Raw genomic sequence first — 13,668 nt, 5'->3', positions numbered from 1 at the left:
CATGTTCCCCAAAACTTATTTTCCTTTTTTTTTTTTTGTTATAGCCATTTTTGTGGGTGTGAAGTGGTATCTCATTGTGGTTTCAGTTTGCATTTATATGATGATTAAGAGGTTGAGCATCTTCTCAGGTGCTCCTGGCGATTTGTATATTCTCTTTGAAGAAATGTCAGTTACATCTTTTGCCCATTTTAAAATTGGGTTGTCTTTCTATTGTTGAATTGTAAAAGTTCTTTTTATATCTTGATACTAGATCCCTTGTCAAATATGAAAATTGTAAATATTCTCTTCCATTCTGTGGGTAGGTTGTCTTTTCACTTTCTTGATAATGTCCTTGATTTTCTGGAGTCTGGTGTGTGTGTGAGAGAGAGTGAGAGAGACAGAGAGAGAAAGAGACAGAGAGAGAGAGAAAGAGGGAGAGGGGGGGGGGAGAGAGAGAGAGAGAGAGCGCTAAGATACCACTGCCTGACCCAAAATCATAAAGATTTACTCTGTGGTTTCTTTTAAGAATTTTACTTTTTGTTCTTAAATTTAGGTCTTCACAAAAAATAGAAAAAAAAGGGGGAAAAATGTAGGTCTTCATTCCATGTTGAGTTAATTTTTGTATATAGTGTGAGGCAAAGATTTGGCAGCATTCTTTTGCTGAAAGGATACTCAGCTTTCCCAGCACCATTTGTTGAAAAGACTATTGTTTTCACATTAGACAATCTTGACACCCTTGTGAAAAGTCAGTTAACCATAGTTGTGTGGGATAATTTATGGACTATCAGTTTTTTGTTTTTGTTTTTGTTTTTTTTTTGAGATGGAGTTTCACTCTTGTTACCCAGGCTGGAGTGCAATGGGATGATCTTGGCTCACCGCAACCTCCGCCTCCTGGGTTCAGGCAATTCTCCTGCCTCAACCTCCCGAGTAGGTGGGATTACAGGCATGTGCCACCATGCCCAGCTAGTTTTTGTGTTTTTAGTAGAGGCAGGGTTTCACCATGTTGACCAGGATGGTCTCGATCTCTTGACGTCGTGATCCACCCGCTTCAGCCTCCCAAAGTGCTGGGATTACAGGCTTGAGCCACCGCACCCGGCCGGACTCTCAGTTCTATTCCATTCATCTGTATGTCCATCCTCAGGCCAGTACTACACTGTTTAGTTATAATAGCTTCGTAGTCATCTTTGAAATCAAGAAGTATGAGTCTTCCCACTGTGTTGTTTTTCTACATTGTTTTGGCTCTTCTAGATCCTTTACAACATCAGTGTTTCTTGCCTCAGCCAGAGCATTCCTCTTTCCCCTTCAAGATACCACAGTACCTAGACTACTTTTCTGCTTTGTTACGTAGTCATTTATTGGTGTTTGTCTTCCCTGTTAAACTTTGAGCAGCTTGAGGGCTGTGTCCAACACGTCTGTTTTGGAAACCCGTGGCATACTACAGTATTTGGTGAACTGTCGTACTCCCTGAGTGACTTTGAAGGTAAAGAAGCCAAGTGAGAGAAAGAACCAAGGGACCGCAAACACCTCTGTGACCAAAGATTGGCAAGCAAGTGAAATGTAGACAGAGAGGACTCTGCCGAGCAGACGGAGCCGAGTGGAGCTAGTGTGTGCACAGCAGGAAACTCAGACATCTTTGCAGGAGATGGTGGGGTCACAGAATCCCTGAAATCTTTAGGTCATAACAAGCGCTGTTGAGGAGCAAGTGCTGCTTGTCTGTGGTACCTCACAGGGCTTCTTAACTTCAGCAGGTGGCGTCCTGGAGCTGACTGAAGAAACGGAATAAAGGAGTATGAGCTCCCATGGGTGTGGCCCAGAGCCCTGCTGCTAGACAAGGGGAGGGGATAGCGGCAGAGTCTTGTAGAAACACATGGAGGTGCAGCCTTCCCAGCCAGGTCCAAGAAGGGGAAGGAAAATGCCATAGAAGTTGAGGGGTCCCTTTGAAATGCCGACTTTGAGATGAACCTAGTGTTGCTCATGAGTCACAGCAAAGTTAACTTTCAGACCACTTTTCTTTATGTTATTTTCTTTTATTAAAACATTTCTCACTCTGTTGCCCAGGCTGGTGTGCAATGGCACAATCATAGCTCACTGCGGCCTTGACCTCCTGGGTTCCAGCAAGCCTCCTGCCCCACCCTCCCAAGTAGCTGGTACTGCTGGCACACAGCACCACACCTGGCTAGTTTTCTTGATTTTTAGTAGAGATGAGGTCTTGCTGTGTTGCCCAGGCCAGTCTCAAGCTCCTGAGCTGTAGTGATCCTCCCACCTTGGCCTCCCAGAGTTCTGGATTACAGGTGTGAGCCTCCGCACTCGGCCAGCACCAGGACTTCTCTACCGGGAAGAGGATGTGTTGAGCACCCAACCCATATATTCCAATCTGTTTTGAATATTTTTCCCTGAAAACTAATGAACTTTTCTTCTGGTATATTTGTTTTTTTTTTTTTCTTTCTTTTTCATAATATGCCCAAAGCCATATAGCTTATAATAATGAAAATAGAAGTAAAACTGATTCTCCTGATTCTGGAAAAGGTTATTTGGAGTGTTTTGGTGGAAATACAAAGGGTTCTGTCTGTTAGATTTAAATCCCACAAATCCTTAGAAATGAGTATGTCTGAATATGCCTCTGTACATTGGCTAAAGAACTGTGGGTCCTGAGTGGGACTGCTGGTCCCATGGCCACCTCCTCACCACGTGCTTTTTCCTAGGGCTGCTCACATCCCTCAGTTGAAAGAATCTAAGTCTCTGTTCAGAAGCAAACACACTTAGTTTTTTGTCCATTAATGGTAGTTTTAGGAAAAAACAGAAATGGAATAAATTAAATTTTCTTACCATCTGGCACATAATTTATATTAGGTTTCAGGATTGTGAACATGTATTCATTTAGGAGGCTGCATTACGATCCCCTAAAGACATTTGGAAACAGTTAGAACAGTTCTCAAGTTTGTTCTCATTTTCCTCAGTCATTAAAATGCAGATATGTTTCAGAAGACCCAGGGAAAGCCACAGCTAAGAAATCCTCAAGTTGTCTTCTGCTTAGAATCAAGACACAGCTTTTTCATAAAATAGGTGTCTTTCCATTATGATAAAACTAAATCACTTCCATTTTAGAAAATACAGATTTTTTTTTTTTTTTTTTTAAGACAGAGTCACGCTCTGTCACCCAGACTTGGCACAATCCATGCTCATTGCAACTTCTGGCTCCTGGATTCAAGCGATTCTCCTGCCTCAGCCTCCTGAGTAGCTGGGATTACAGGCACCTACCACCACACCTGGCTAATTTTTGTATTTTTAGTAGAGATAGGGTTTCACCATGTTGGCCAGGCTGGTTTTGAAATCCTGACCTCAAGTGATCCACCTGGTTTGGCCTCCCAAAGTGCTTAGAGTACAGGTGAAAGCCACCACACCCCACCAGGTTTTTTTTTTTTTAAATAAAATTTAAATCCCCATAGTTTCAATTAATTGATAAATTTCTGAATTCATTGATAATTTTCAGTTATCCAAATTTAGTGATTTTTAGTGCTAGTGAAAGTATTCTTAAAATTACAACAGTATGTAGAATTTACTGTGGAATTAATATGTGTGAGACACTGTGTTGAGAGCATTCCATGCATTATATTTCAGTAATCGATTATAGATGTTATCATCATCCCCGTTTTATAGATGAGGAAACTGAGGCTCAGAGCAATCAGGTGGCTTGTCCAAGTCACACATGAGAAGGTTGCCCAGTGTCACAACAGACTGACTGACTCAATTTCAGCCTCTTAAGTACCGTCCTAATTACCTTTCCTGCTGGCTTAGCAGTTACACTTATTAGGCGGGTCGCTCACTGTCCTCAAGCCTGTCTCGTCATCATTTATTGTTACTTATAAAGCAGGAGTAGTAACACCTCCCAGTTCATGTGAAAATGTCAGGCACAGTGCCTGGTGCATGGTAGGTGCTTAATAAGCGTTCCTGCACCTCTTGGTTCCCCACCCTATGCTCGGTGCCCTGCTGCGTTGCAGAAGGCACCTACAAACACAGCAGATGCTGTGTGAGTGATGGAGCCCTCAAGCCTCAGAGTGAGAGTAAGTGTATGCCTGCACGCCTGAGTAAGTACTGCTTGAGGTGAACACCCCAGCAGCTAGAATTACCATGTGAGACTGGAGTTGTCCGAAATGCTCCCAGAGCCCAGTGTCTGAGTCTGTGCTCTGTCTCTCTAATCCAGTGAAGAAGCAGGAATTTCAGTATTCAGTTTTTGAAGAACGCTTTTTCCAAGCTTCCTATAGCAACAGGAAGAAACAGGATCTGTTGGCGCTAGTTTTAGAGCGCTGTTCTCTGATCCACGTTCCCTGCTTCCATAGGCTCTGTCTAGAAGGAATGCTGGGTCCCCAGCCCTGCTGTGGAGTTTCAGGGCACACGCTTCCTACCCAGGCCGTGGAACCAAGGCGCTGGCATACTCTGGGCCCCACAGCCTTTTCCTGTGGTGGTTAGACTGTGTCCCGGAGGCCCTCATCATTCTTACTGTCTTCAAACCAGGTCTTGTTTAGATAGTACCAGTTGACACCATTGGTATTCAACTCTACCCAAGCCCACAGAACAAAAAGTACAAGAAACAATGGTAAGTATGGAGGGGTAACTCCTAAATGTGAAATGAAAAGTTCACCTAGAAGAGTTGAAGTCCCATTTCTGCTGATGGCTTTTCATGATGTTTCTCTTCCAGTGCAAGGCACTGTTTCTTTCCTTTTTGAAAGTTCTTTGGGCCAGGCGTGGTCACTCATGCCTGTAATCCCAGCACTTTGAGAGGCTGAGGTAGGAGGATTGCTTGAAACCCGGAATTTAAGACAAGTCAGGACAACATGGTGAGGTCCCATCTCTTCAAAACCTTAAAAAAAAAAAAAAAAAAAAAAAAGTTTTAAAATTAGCTGGGCATGGTAGTGTACACCTGTGGTCCCAAGCTACTTGGGAGGCTGAGTTGAGAGGATCGCTGGAGCCCAGGAGGTCGAGGCTGCAGTGAGCTTTGATTGTACCACTGCAGTCCAGCCTGGGCAACAGAGTGAGACTCTGTCTCAAAAAAATATATGAAGAGTCATTTGCTTGGTCACTGAATGTTTCATTAGCTTCTCCTTGAGAAACAAGACTTCCCTTGAATGAACGCCTAGTTAAGTGATTTTATTTTCGTGTGTTGAGGTGGGAAGTCGTCTACCAAGCACCTTGGTGTGGTGTTTGGGCTTCAGATAGACCTGGTCGTCCCAGCACTCAGTAAGCACCTTGTTGTGCTGTTTGGGCTTCAGATAGACCTGGTCGTCCCAGCACTCAGTAAGCACCTTGTTGTGCTGTTTGGGCTTCAGATAGACCTGGTTGTCCCAGCGCTCAATAAGCACCTTGGTGTGGTGTTTGGGCTTCAGATAGACCTGGTCGTCCCAGCGCTTAGTAAGCACCTTGGTGTGGTGTTTGGGCTTCAGATAGACCTGGTCGTCCTAGCTCTATCATTACCAGCCATGAAATGTCGTGCAAGATACCTAATCTCTTTGAGCTTTTGAACTTCCTCATCTCATTGTTGAGAGAACTAAGTGAGATCATGTGCAAACAGTAAATGAGATGATACATGTTTAGGGCCAGGCAAAGTGACCAGCGAAGTTGGGCCAGTGATTCTCAGGAAGGGTTAGGTGATGCGTGTGCGCAATAACCAGTGATTCTCAGGAGGGGTTAGGTGACGCGCGCGTGTAATAACCAGTGATTCTCAGGAGGGGTTAGGTGACGTGCGCGTGTAATAACCAGTGATTCTCAGGAGGGGTTAGGTGACGCGCGCGTGTAATAACCAGTGATTCTTAGGAGGGGTTAGGTGACGCGCGCGTGTAATAACCAGTGATTCTCAGGAGGGGTTAGGTGACGTGCGCGTGTAATAACCAGTGATTCTCAGGAGGGGTTAGGTGACGCGCGCGTGTAATAACCAGTGATTCTCAGGAGGGGTTAGGTGACCTGTGTGTGTAATAACCAGTGATTCTCAGGAGGAGTTAGGTGACACGTGCGGAATAACCAGTGGGAATGTGAGGAAATCCCAGGCCCTTTGCTCAGTCTTGCTTTGAGCTACTTTGTAACTGGTGACAGGGCATGTCACCGCCTCTTTCTGTGGCCTCCTTTTTTAATGGAGAGCTGTCATGTTGAGATAATTGCTTATAAGCTGTTTTTAGATTATGAAATATACAAAGCTGCCAGCTTGGAAAGTAATAGTCATCACCATGGAAGAGCTTCATGTCGATTGGCGCTGGGGGCATCAAGCCCTGCCTGGTTCACAGTGTCTACCCAGAACATTCTGCTCCAAATCTTGCTGCAGAGCTGAGGAATAGCTGATGACCTAACGGAACCTGTCCAGTTTGGCCTAACCCGATGAGCTCGTTGAAAATCACCTAGGATGCTCATTGGATGAGTCACATCTTCCAAATCAAATGGAGAAAGAAGCCTCTTAAGTAAGATAAAAGGTAATGAGGAAAACATTTCACATAACCAGAGCATTAGACTATTAAGTCAGTACATAGTAGACCTCTCTACTGTTTCTTCCTGGTTTGTTTTTTCCTGGTAATAAATTAGAGTTCTTTTTCCTGTGTGGATCCTGGTCAGGAAACCTTGCGTGGGAGTCTTCATGTCGCTGGGCCTTGGTTTTCTTCTCTCTGAAGTGAAGATGCAGGTCCCTTCCTGCTTTTCTGTGGTTCTGTGTGTGCACATCCCTCAAGCGGTTAGCATACATTATCTGATTTGAAGAAACATTAGGAGTCATTTGAGCTTCCCATGGCTCGGGAATCATCCCCGTACAGTGTGATTCTTTTAAACAAGTTCTCTTGGTATTGAATTTTTCCTTTCCCCAAGAGCTCTATAAAAATAGTGGTTTCTTGCCAGAGACAGCAAGACCTCAGAACTACTGACCTCCTTCTATGAACATATTATATGGCTTGTGTTTGGCTTAGGATCTTTTTAACAGACCATCCAGCTCTGCTGTGAGAGGCTGACTCAGCAGAACCCCTCCAGCATGTGCCCCCTCTTCAGGGTTAGCGATTAGAGTGCCCTTCCCTGCAGCCCCAGGACAGGCTGGGAGCTGGTACTGTGCCTGCCTCCTGCCATGCCCTTGGGGGATATCACACTACAGCATTGCCACCTAAGTTCCCACGAGTCAATGCTGCCAAGTGTCACATAGTCCAGGAATCCAGCCACTTTACTGAGGTGTCTTCCAGAGTGTATGGTTAGAGCCACATAGTCCAGGAATCCAGCCACTTTACTGAGGTGTCTCCAGAGCACGTGGTTAGAGCCACGTAGTACAGGAATCCAGCCACTTTACTGAGGTGACTTCAGAGCACGTGGTTAGAGCTGCGTAGTCTAGGAATCCAGCAACTTTACTGAGGTGACTTCAGAGCACGTGGTTAGAGCCACGTAGTCCAGGAATCCAGCTACTTTACTGAGGTGTCTCCAGAGCACGTGGTTAGAGCTACGTAGTCCAGGAATCCAGCCACTTTACTGAGGTGTCTTCAGAGTGTGTGGTTAGTGCCATGTCCAGGAATCCAACTGCTTTACTGAGGTGTCCATAGTGTGTGGTTAGTGCCACGTAGTCCAGGAATCCAGCCACTTTACTGAGGTGACTTCAGAGCACGTGGTTAGAGTCACATAGTCCAGGAATCCAGCCGCTTTACTGAGGTGTCTCCAGAGCGTGTAGTTGGAGCCACGTAGTCCAGGAATCCAGCCACTTTACTGAGGTGTCTTGCAGACCATGTGGTTAGAGCCACGGTAGGCCAGGAATTTAGCCACTTTAACTGAGGCATCTTCCAGAGTGTGTGATTAGAGCCACATAGTCCAGAAATCCAGCTGCTTTACTGAGGCGTCTTCAGAGCGTGCGGTTAGTGTCACGTAGTCCAGGGATCCAGCCACTTTACTGAGGTGTCTCCAGAGTGTGGTTAGAGCCACGTAGTCCAGGAATCCAGCCACTTACTGAGATGTCTGCAGAGTCTGTGGTTAGAGCCACGTGGTCCAGGAATTCAGCCCCTTTACTGAGGTGTCTCCAGAGTGTGTGGTTAGTGCCACATAGTCCAGGAGTCCAGCCTCTTTACTGAGGTGTCTGCAAAGCCTGTGGTTAGAGCCACGTGGTCCAGGAATCCAGCTGCTTTAGGTGTCTTCAGTGTGTGGTTAATGCTTGGGTTGAAGCAGCTCTGTCACTTTTGTTCACTGCCTGGCCAGGGACCACATCGGTGCCCTCAGCAACATTCTCTCCCTGCACCCGGCTGAGGCCCTGTTGCCCACGTCTCCGTTTTACCCTCTCTCTACCCTACCAGAGATTCTCTTTGCCTTCCCTTTATTAAAATCCTGACTCAGTCCCAAAGGTTTTTAGGATTATAAGATTCTACATGCATTCCTCTTTAAATGTTTTGTTATGAAAATATTTAAATATATTCAAAAGTAGAGGAAACAGTATGGTCGGCCTCACGTACCTGTCCCTCAGCTTCATGATCTTATTTCATCTACACCTCTTCCTAGTAATCTCATATGATTCTGAAGCAACATCCCCGCATACCTTATCATTTCCAGTTTTCTGTTTTAAAGGAATCCCAGACTCCTCCCAGTTTACTGAGGAGAAGGGTGTCTTAATTCCTCTCCAGGCTTCTCGTTGGCCTCCAGCCACCACTCTGCTCTCCCAGGCTGCCGGTCAGTTCAGGAGTCGAGGTCCCTCCCCGCTCTGCTGCAGTTCCTGTGGTGGGCACTTGGCAGGGCAGCAGGAGCCGTCACAGGAGGGCAGCTTTGCTGGGGAGAGGGGCTGTATCAGGCGTGCTGGGGACAAGGCAGGAAAAGGAGAGGGCCTGGGTGTACTTCACTCTCAGGGTCAGCTGGGCATGCTTGTTTCTGTCTTAGGGGTCAGCTGAGCACACTCATCTTTGTCCTGAGTATCAGTTCCTGCAGAATGATAAGACAGATTCTCAAGACGAGAGTCTGATTGCAGTGATAAGGAGCTGTGACTTGATATCCACTGCAGCCCTTCCCTTCCCCAGTAACAGATTACTTCCCCACTGTCCTGTGAAGATCCAGCACGTTGTCCTGTCTCCATTTCAGATGCAGTGGCAGAATGTGGAACATGTCGGTGACCAGAGCCCCTACGTCACCTCTGTCATCCTTCACATCAAGCAGAACGTGCCCATCATCCGTGACAACCTGGCTTCCACACGGAAGTACTTCACTCAGTTCTGCATCAAATTTGCAAAGTAAGTGTTGAGACCTTCTCATCTCTGGGGTTTTTGTTAATAGACTTTATTTTTTAGAACAATTTCAGCATTCACAGCCAAATTGGGTAGAATACAGAGATTTCCTGTGTACCTGACCCCACACATGCACAGTCTTCCATTACCGATACCCCCGCAACACACACACACACGGTGGTACCCGACCCCACACATGCACAGTCTTTTATTACCAATACCTTCACACACACACACACACACACACACACACACACACACACACACAGTGGTACCCGACCCCACACATGCACAGTCTTCTATTACCAGTACCTTCACACAAACACACACACACACACACACACACACACACATACACACACACAGTGGTACCCGACCCCACACATGCACAGTCTTCTATTACCAGTACCTTCACACAAACACACACACACACACAGTGGTACCCGACCCCACACATGCACAGTCTTCCATTACCAATACCTTCACACACACACACACACACACAGTGGTACTCGACCCCACACATGCACAGTCTTCCATTACCAATACCGCCCCCCCACACACACACACAAAGGGGTACCCAACCCCACACATCCACAGTCTTCCATTACACACACACACACACACAAAGCGGTGCCTGACCCTACACATCCACAGTCTTGCATTATTGATACCCACACATACACACAGCGGTACCCGACCCCACACATGCACAGTCTTCCATTACCGACACACACACACACACACACACACACACACACACACACACAGAGCGGTGCCTGACCCCACACACACACGGTCTTGCATTACCGATACCCCGACACACACACACACACACACACACACACACACACAAAACGTGTTAAACAGCTGATAAGCCTGCACTGACACGTCATTGTCACCAGACTCCATGGTTTACCCGGGTCATTCTTGGTGCTGTACACTCCGTGGGTTTGGACAAACAGGGTGACATGCGGCCATCACTCCAGTGTCACACTCAGTTGCATTGTTTTTAAAACCATAGTTCCCGACAGCATCCCCACAGTTTGGGTGTCCCAAGCATCCAGCTGGGGTTCATTCTGGTGCCTGCAGTACTAATTTTAATTTGTATGCAAAAGAAGCATCATAATAAAACCAAATCTTCCAGTAAAGTCATAGGCAACAGTGACAGCAGTGCAGCCCCCAGCCAGGTCATGGCACACGGAAATGATTGGGGCCTACTGTTTGAAATGTGCAGGCATCACCCCCCTTTCCCGAGTTTGGATAATTACAGTGCCTTTTCAGGGATTTCTTAGATGCATTTTGTCTCTGGCTGGCTTATAAGCCTTTCAAGGGTAGAAGCCATCAGTTCTGTTTCTTTCCAGGCATCTTGTCCTCCCTCCCCTGGTATTTTTTTATCACGGCTGCTAGAATTTATCTGTTAATACTTGTACATGTGCTTGGTCCAAGGGAGGTACTAGAAATTGGGACGAGCAAGTCACAGAGCTCTATGGCCAAGGCAGGCAGAGTGCACCTGAGCCAGTGTCTTCCTCCATGGCCAGGGTGGGTGGAGTGCCCCTGAGCCAGTGTCTTCCTCCATGGCCAAGGCAGGCGGAGTGCACCTGAGCCAGTGTCTTCTTCCATGGCCAGGGTGGGTGGAGTGCACCTGAGCCAGTGTCTTCCTGCTGTGTCCTTGTGTGTGGCCATTTCTGGCCTGAGTTTTGAGGCGAGGAAAATAGTTTGGTCCTCTGCCGATTGCCACCTGGCTGTAGCCCCATTTCCTGTGCTAGCAGGCAGTGTCAAGGGTCAGCGTCTCCCCTGACCAGTTACTAAGCAGGCATTTTGGCAAACTTTTCCGGGAAGGGCTTCAGGAGGGTCAGCCCAATCCAAGCTACTGTATTTGGGTTCTTGTCCAGGCCCCAGATGGTGAGTCAGGACTCCGTTTCTGCCTTCCCCAAATCTACTTCAGGACTAACAATTATGGAGTGGCTTGTGGCATCAGCGTTACTCTCTAGTTTGTCAAGAAAGGATAGAGTGGACTCTGCAGGGAGGCATTCCTGTTTGCAGTAAGGCAGATGGACCAGAGTTGAAATTCCCTCCCTCCCTGGGTGCTCATTAGTGTGTTAAAAGCACTGCTGATAAATCACACTGTGACACTCCCCATAACTGCTGGTAGAAGCAGCGCCTCTGTAAAAGTGTGCTGTGACTGAAAATCTCCAGGCTGGCTGCTCAGGGGTCTGATCGAGCTTTTGTTAAAGTGAATATGGAGCCCACTGACTTAGCCATTCCCAGCACCTCCTAGCACCAGCCTCACATTCTCTCAGAGACCTTGAATTCCATGTCTAAACCCAGGTTGAGTGCACTGGGGATTGGATGCCCATCCTCTCATCTGGAATCGCTCAGCCTGGGATCTAGAAAGTAGTGGTGTGTTTTCATCCATGGTGCCTTCCCATTCTTGTAAAATCCTGCTTAACAGAGGTGGGCGTTGTGAGGAGACCCTTCCCTGGCCAAGGGCAACAGCCACCACCCCCCTGATGGCAGAAGAGCCCTTGGCGGTTACCCAGCACATCGCTTGGTCTTAAGGGATGCGTGTCTGCTCCTTTTGTTTCCCCCCACCCCACCCCCGCCTGTAGACTGGTACAGAGAGAGCCAGTTCAAGGGCACGGCCAAAGCTGTCTTTTATTATTTTTATTTATTTATTTATTTTTGATAGAGGGTCTCACTCCGTTACCCAGGCTGGAGTGCAGTGGTGCAGTCACAGTTCACGGCAGCCCCAGTCTCCTGGGCTTAGGCGATTCTCCCACCTCAGCCTCCTAAATAGCAGAATTACAGGCACATGCCAGCACACCTAGCTAATTTTTGTATTTGTGGAGATGAGATTTTGTCATGGTAGGACCAGGCTGGTTCCAAACTCCTGGGCTCCAGCAGTCCTCCTGCCTCAGCCTCTCAAAGTGCTGGGATTATAGACATGAGCCACTGTGCCCAGCCCAAAGCTCGTTCTAATGTGAAACAACTTAGGTTACCAGCCAGTTGCAATTGGTCATGGATTCAGTGTCACATTACCTGCCTGGCTCTGGTTTACAGCACTAAAGAATCTCTTCCAGATAGGTCCTTGTTTGCTCTCCTTCCTGATCAGCAAGCCATATCCCAGATCTAATCTCTGGACCCCAATTTCCTTTCCTATAACTTCCTTTCTACCCGACCAATGCAAACCCATAGGTATTTCCTCTTACCGCTGTTTACTGTCTTGAGCCACAGCCGCCTTTCATATTGAGACATCAGAGTCCACAGCCTGGTGAAGCTGCAGTGGAACCACAAGCAACTTCCCTCACCGAGTGGGCCTATTCTCTTCCATTCAGACAGCTCTCATAATAGTGCTTGGGAGGATGAAAGGAGAAGTCACATAGTAACTTCCTGGTAAAGTACTGATACCAAGCTGACATTCAAACAGTGGAAGATGGCCAGGTGTCGTGGCTCCTTGTGGGGCCAAGGTGAGCGGATCACTTGAGGCCAGGAGTTTGAGACCAGCCTGGCCAACAGGCTCTACTGAAAATTTAAAAATGTAAAAATAAAAAATACATAAAATTTAGCCGGGTGTGAAGTATGCGCACGCCTATAATCCCAGCTACTCAGGAGGCTGAGGCATGAGAATCGCTTGAAACCGGGAGGCAGAAGTTGCAGTGAGCCAAGATTGCACCACTGCATTCCAGCCTGGGCGACAGAGCGAGACTCTGTCTAAAAAAAACAACTGATTTCTTCAATGTACATTCACTTGAGCATCTCCTGTGTCTCAGACCCAGAGTTGAGTGCTTTGGCTTGGTAAACATGGCCCCATCTTCATATGCTGTAACAGTCAGGTGAAGCAAAATAGACACATAGGCAAGTAAGTGTAATGAAGTGGGTTAGCTGTTAGGATAGAGGCCTGTGGACTCCCATGTAGCGTACGGTGAAGGCAATGGAAGAAAGGCTTTCCGGAGATGTTAAACAGGATCTGAGAGGTGCGTGTGTACTGACCCAAGTCAGGGAGGGAACAGTGGAGGCACAGAGCATTGTGCCTGCAGAATCATGGGATCCTCAAGGGGCTCAGTTGGGTTGAAGCACTGGGAGGCCAGGGACAGAGGATGGAATGTCGGGGAAGCCCAGCCTGGCGCAGTGCATGAGGCCGGGGACAGAGGATGGAGTGTCGGGGAAGCCCAACCTGGCTGGGCGCAGTAGCTCATGCCTGTAATACCAGCACTTTGGGAAGCCGAGGCAGGTGGATCACAAGGTCAAGAGATCGAGACCATCCTGGCCAACATGGTGAAACCCCATCTCTACTAAAAATACAAAAATTAGCCAGTATGCTGGTGGGCACCTGTAATCCTAGCTACTCCGGAAGCTGAAACAGGAGAATCGCTTGAACTCAAGAGGCAGAGGTTACGGTGACCCGAGATCACACCACTGCACTCCAGAGTGAAACTCTGTCTCAAAAGAGAAAGAGTAAGCCTAATTTGTCACTTCGTTT

The 13,668-nt window shown here is 47.3% G+C and overlaps 1 protein-coding gene across 6 annotated transcripts in view; it reads left to right on the top strand.

Annotated features, from left to right (window-relative positions):
• The window catches only part of VPS53 (VPS53 subunit of GARP complex), a 176,595-nt gene that overhangs the window by 139,482 nt on the left and 23,445 nt on the right, over positions 1-13,668 (top strand). For all 6 annotated transcript variants that reach the window (XR_012514579.1, XM_039476537.2, XM_003929324.4 and 3 more), the window contains one exon: positions 9,043-9,191. Coding sequence is in view for 5 of the 6 variants with exons in the window: in XM_039476537.2 (XP_039332471.1) it covers positions 9,043-9,191 (149 nt within the window). In the remaining variant the exon portion in view is untranslated. The remainder of the gene's footprint in view (positions 1-9,042; positions 9,192-13,668) is intronic.

This window comes from Saimiri boliviensis, chromosome 17 (assembly GCF_048565385.1).
Source record: "Saimiri boliviensis isolate mSaiBol1 chromosome 17, mSaiBol1.pri, whole genome shotgun sequence".
NCBI lineage: Eukaryota > Metazoa > Chordata > Mammalia > Primates > Cebidae > Saimiri > Saimiri boliviensis.
This window is presented reverse-complemented; position numbering and strand designations above follow the sequence as displayed.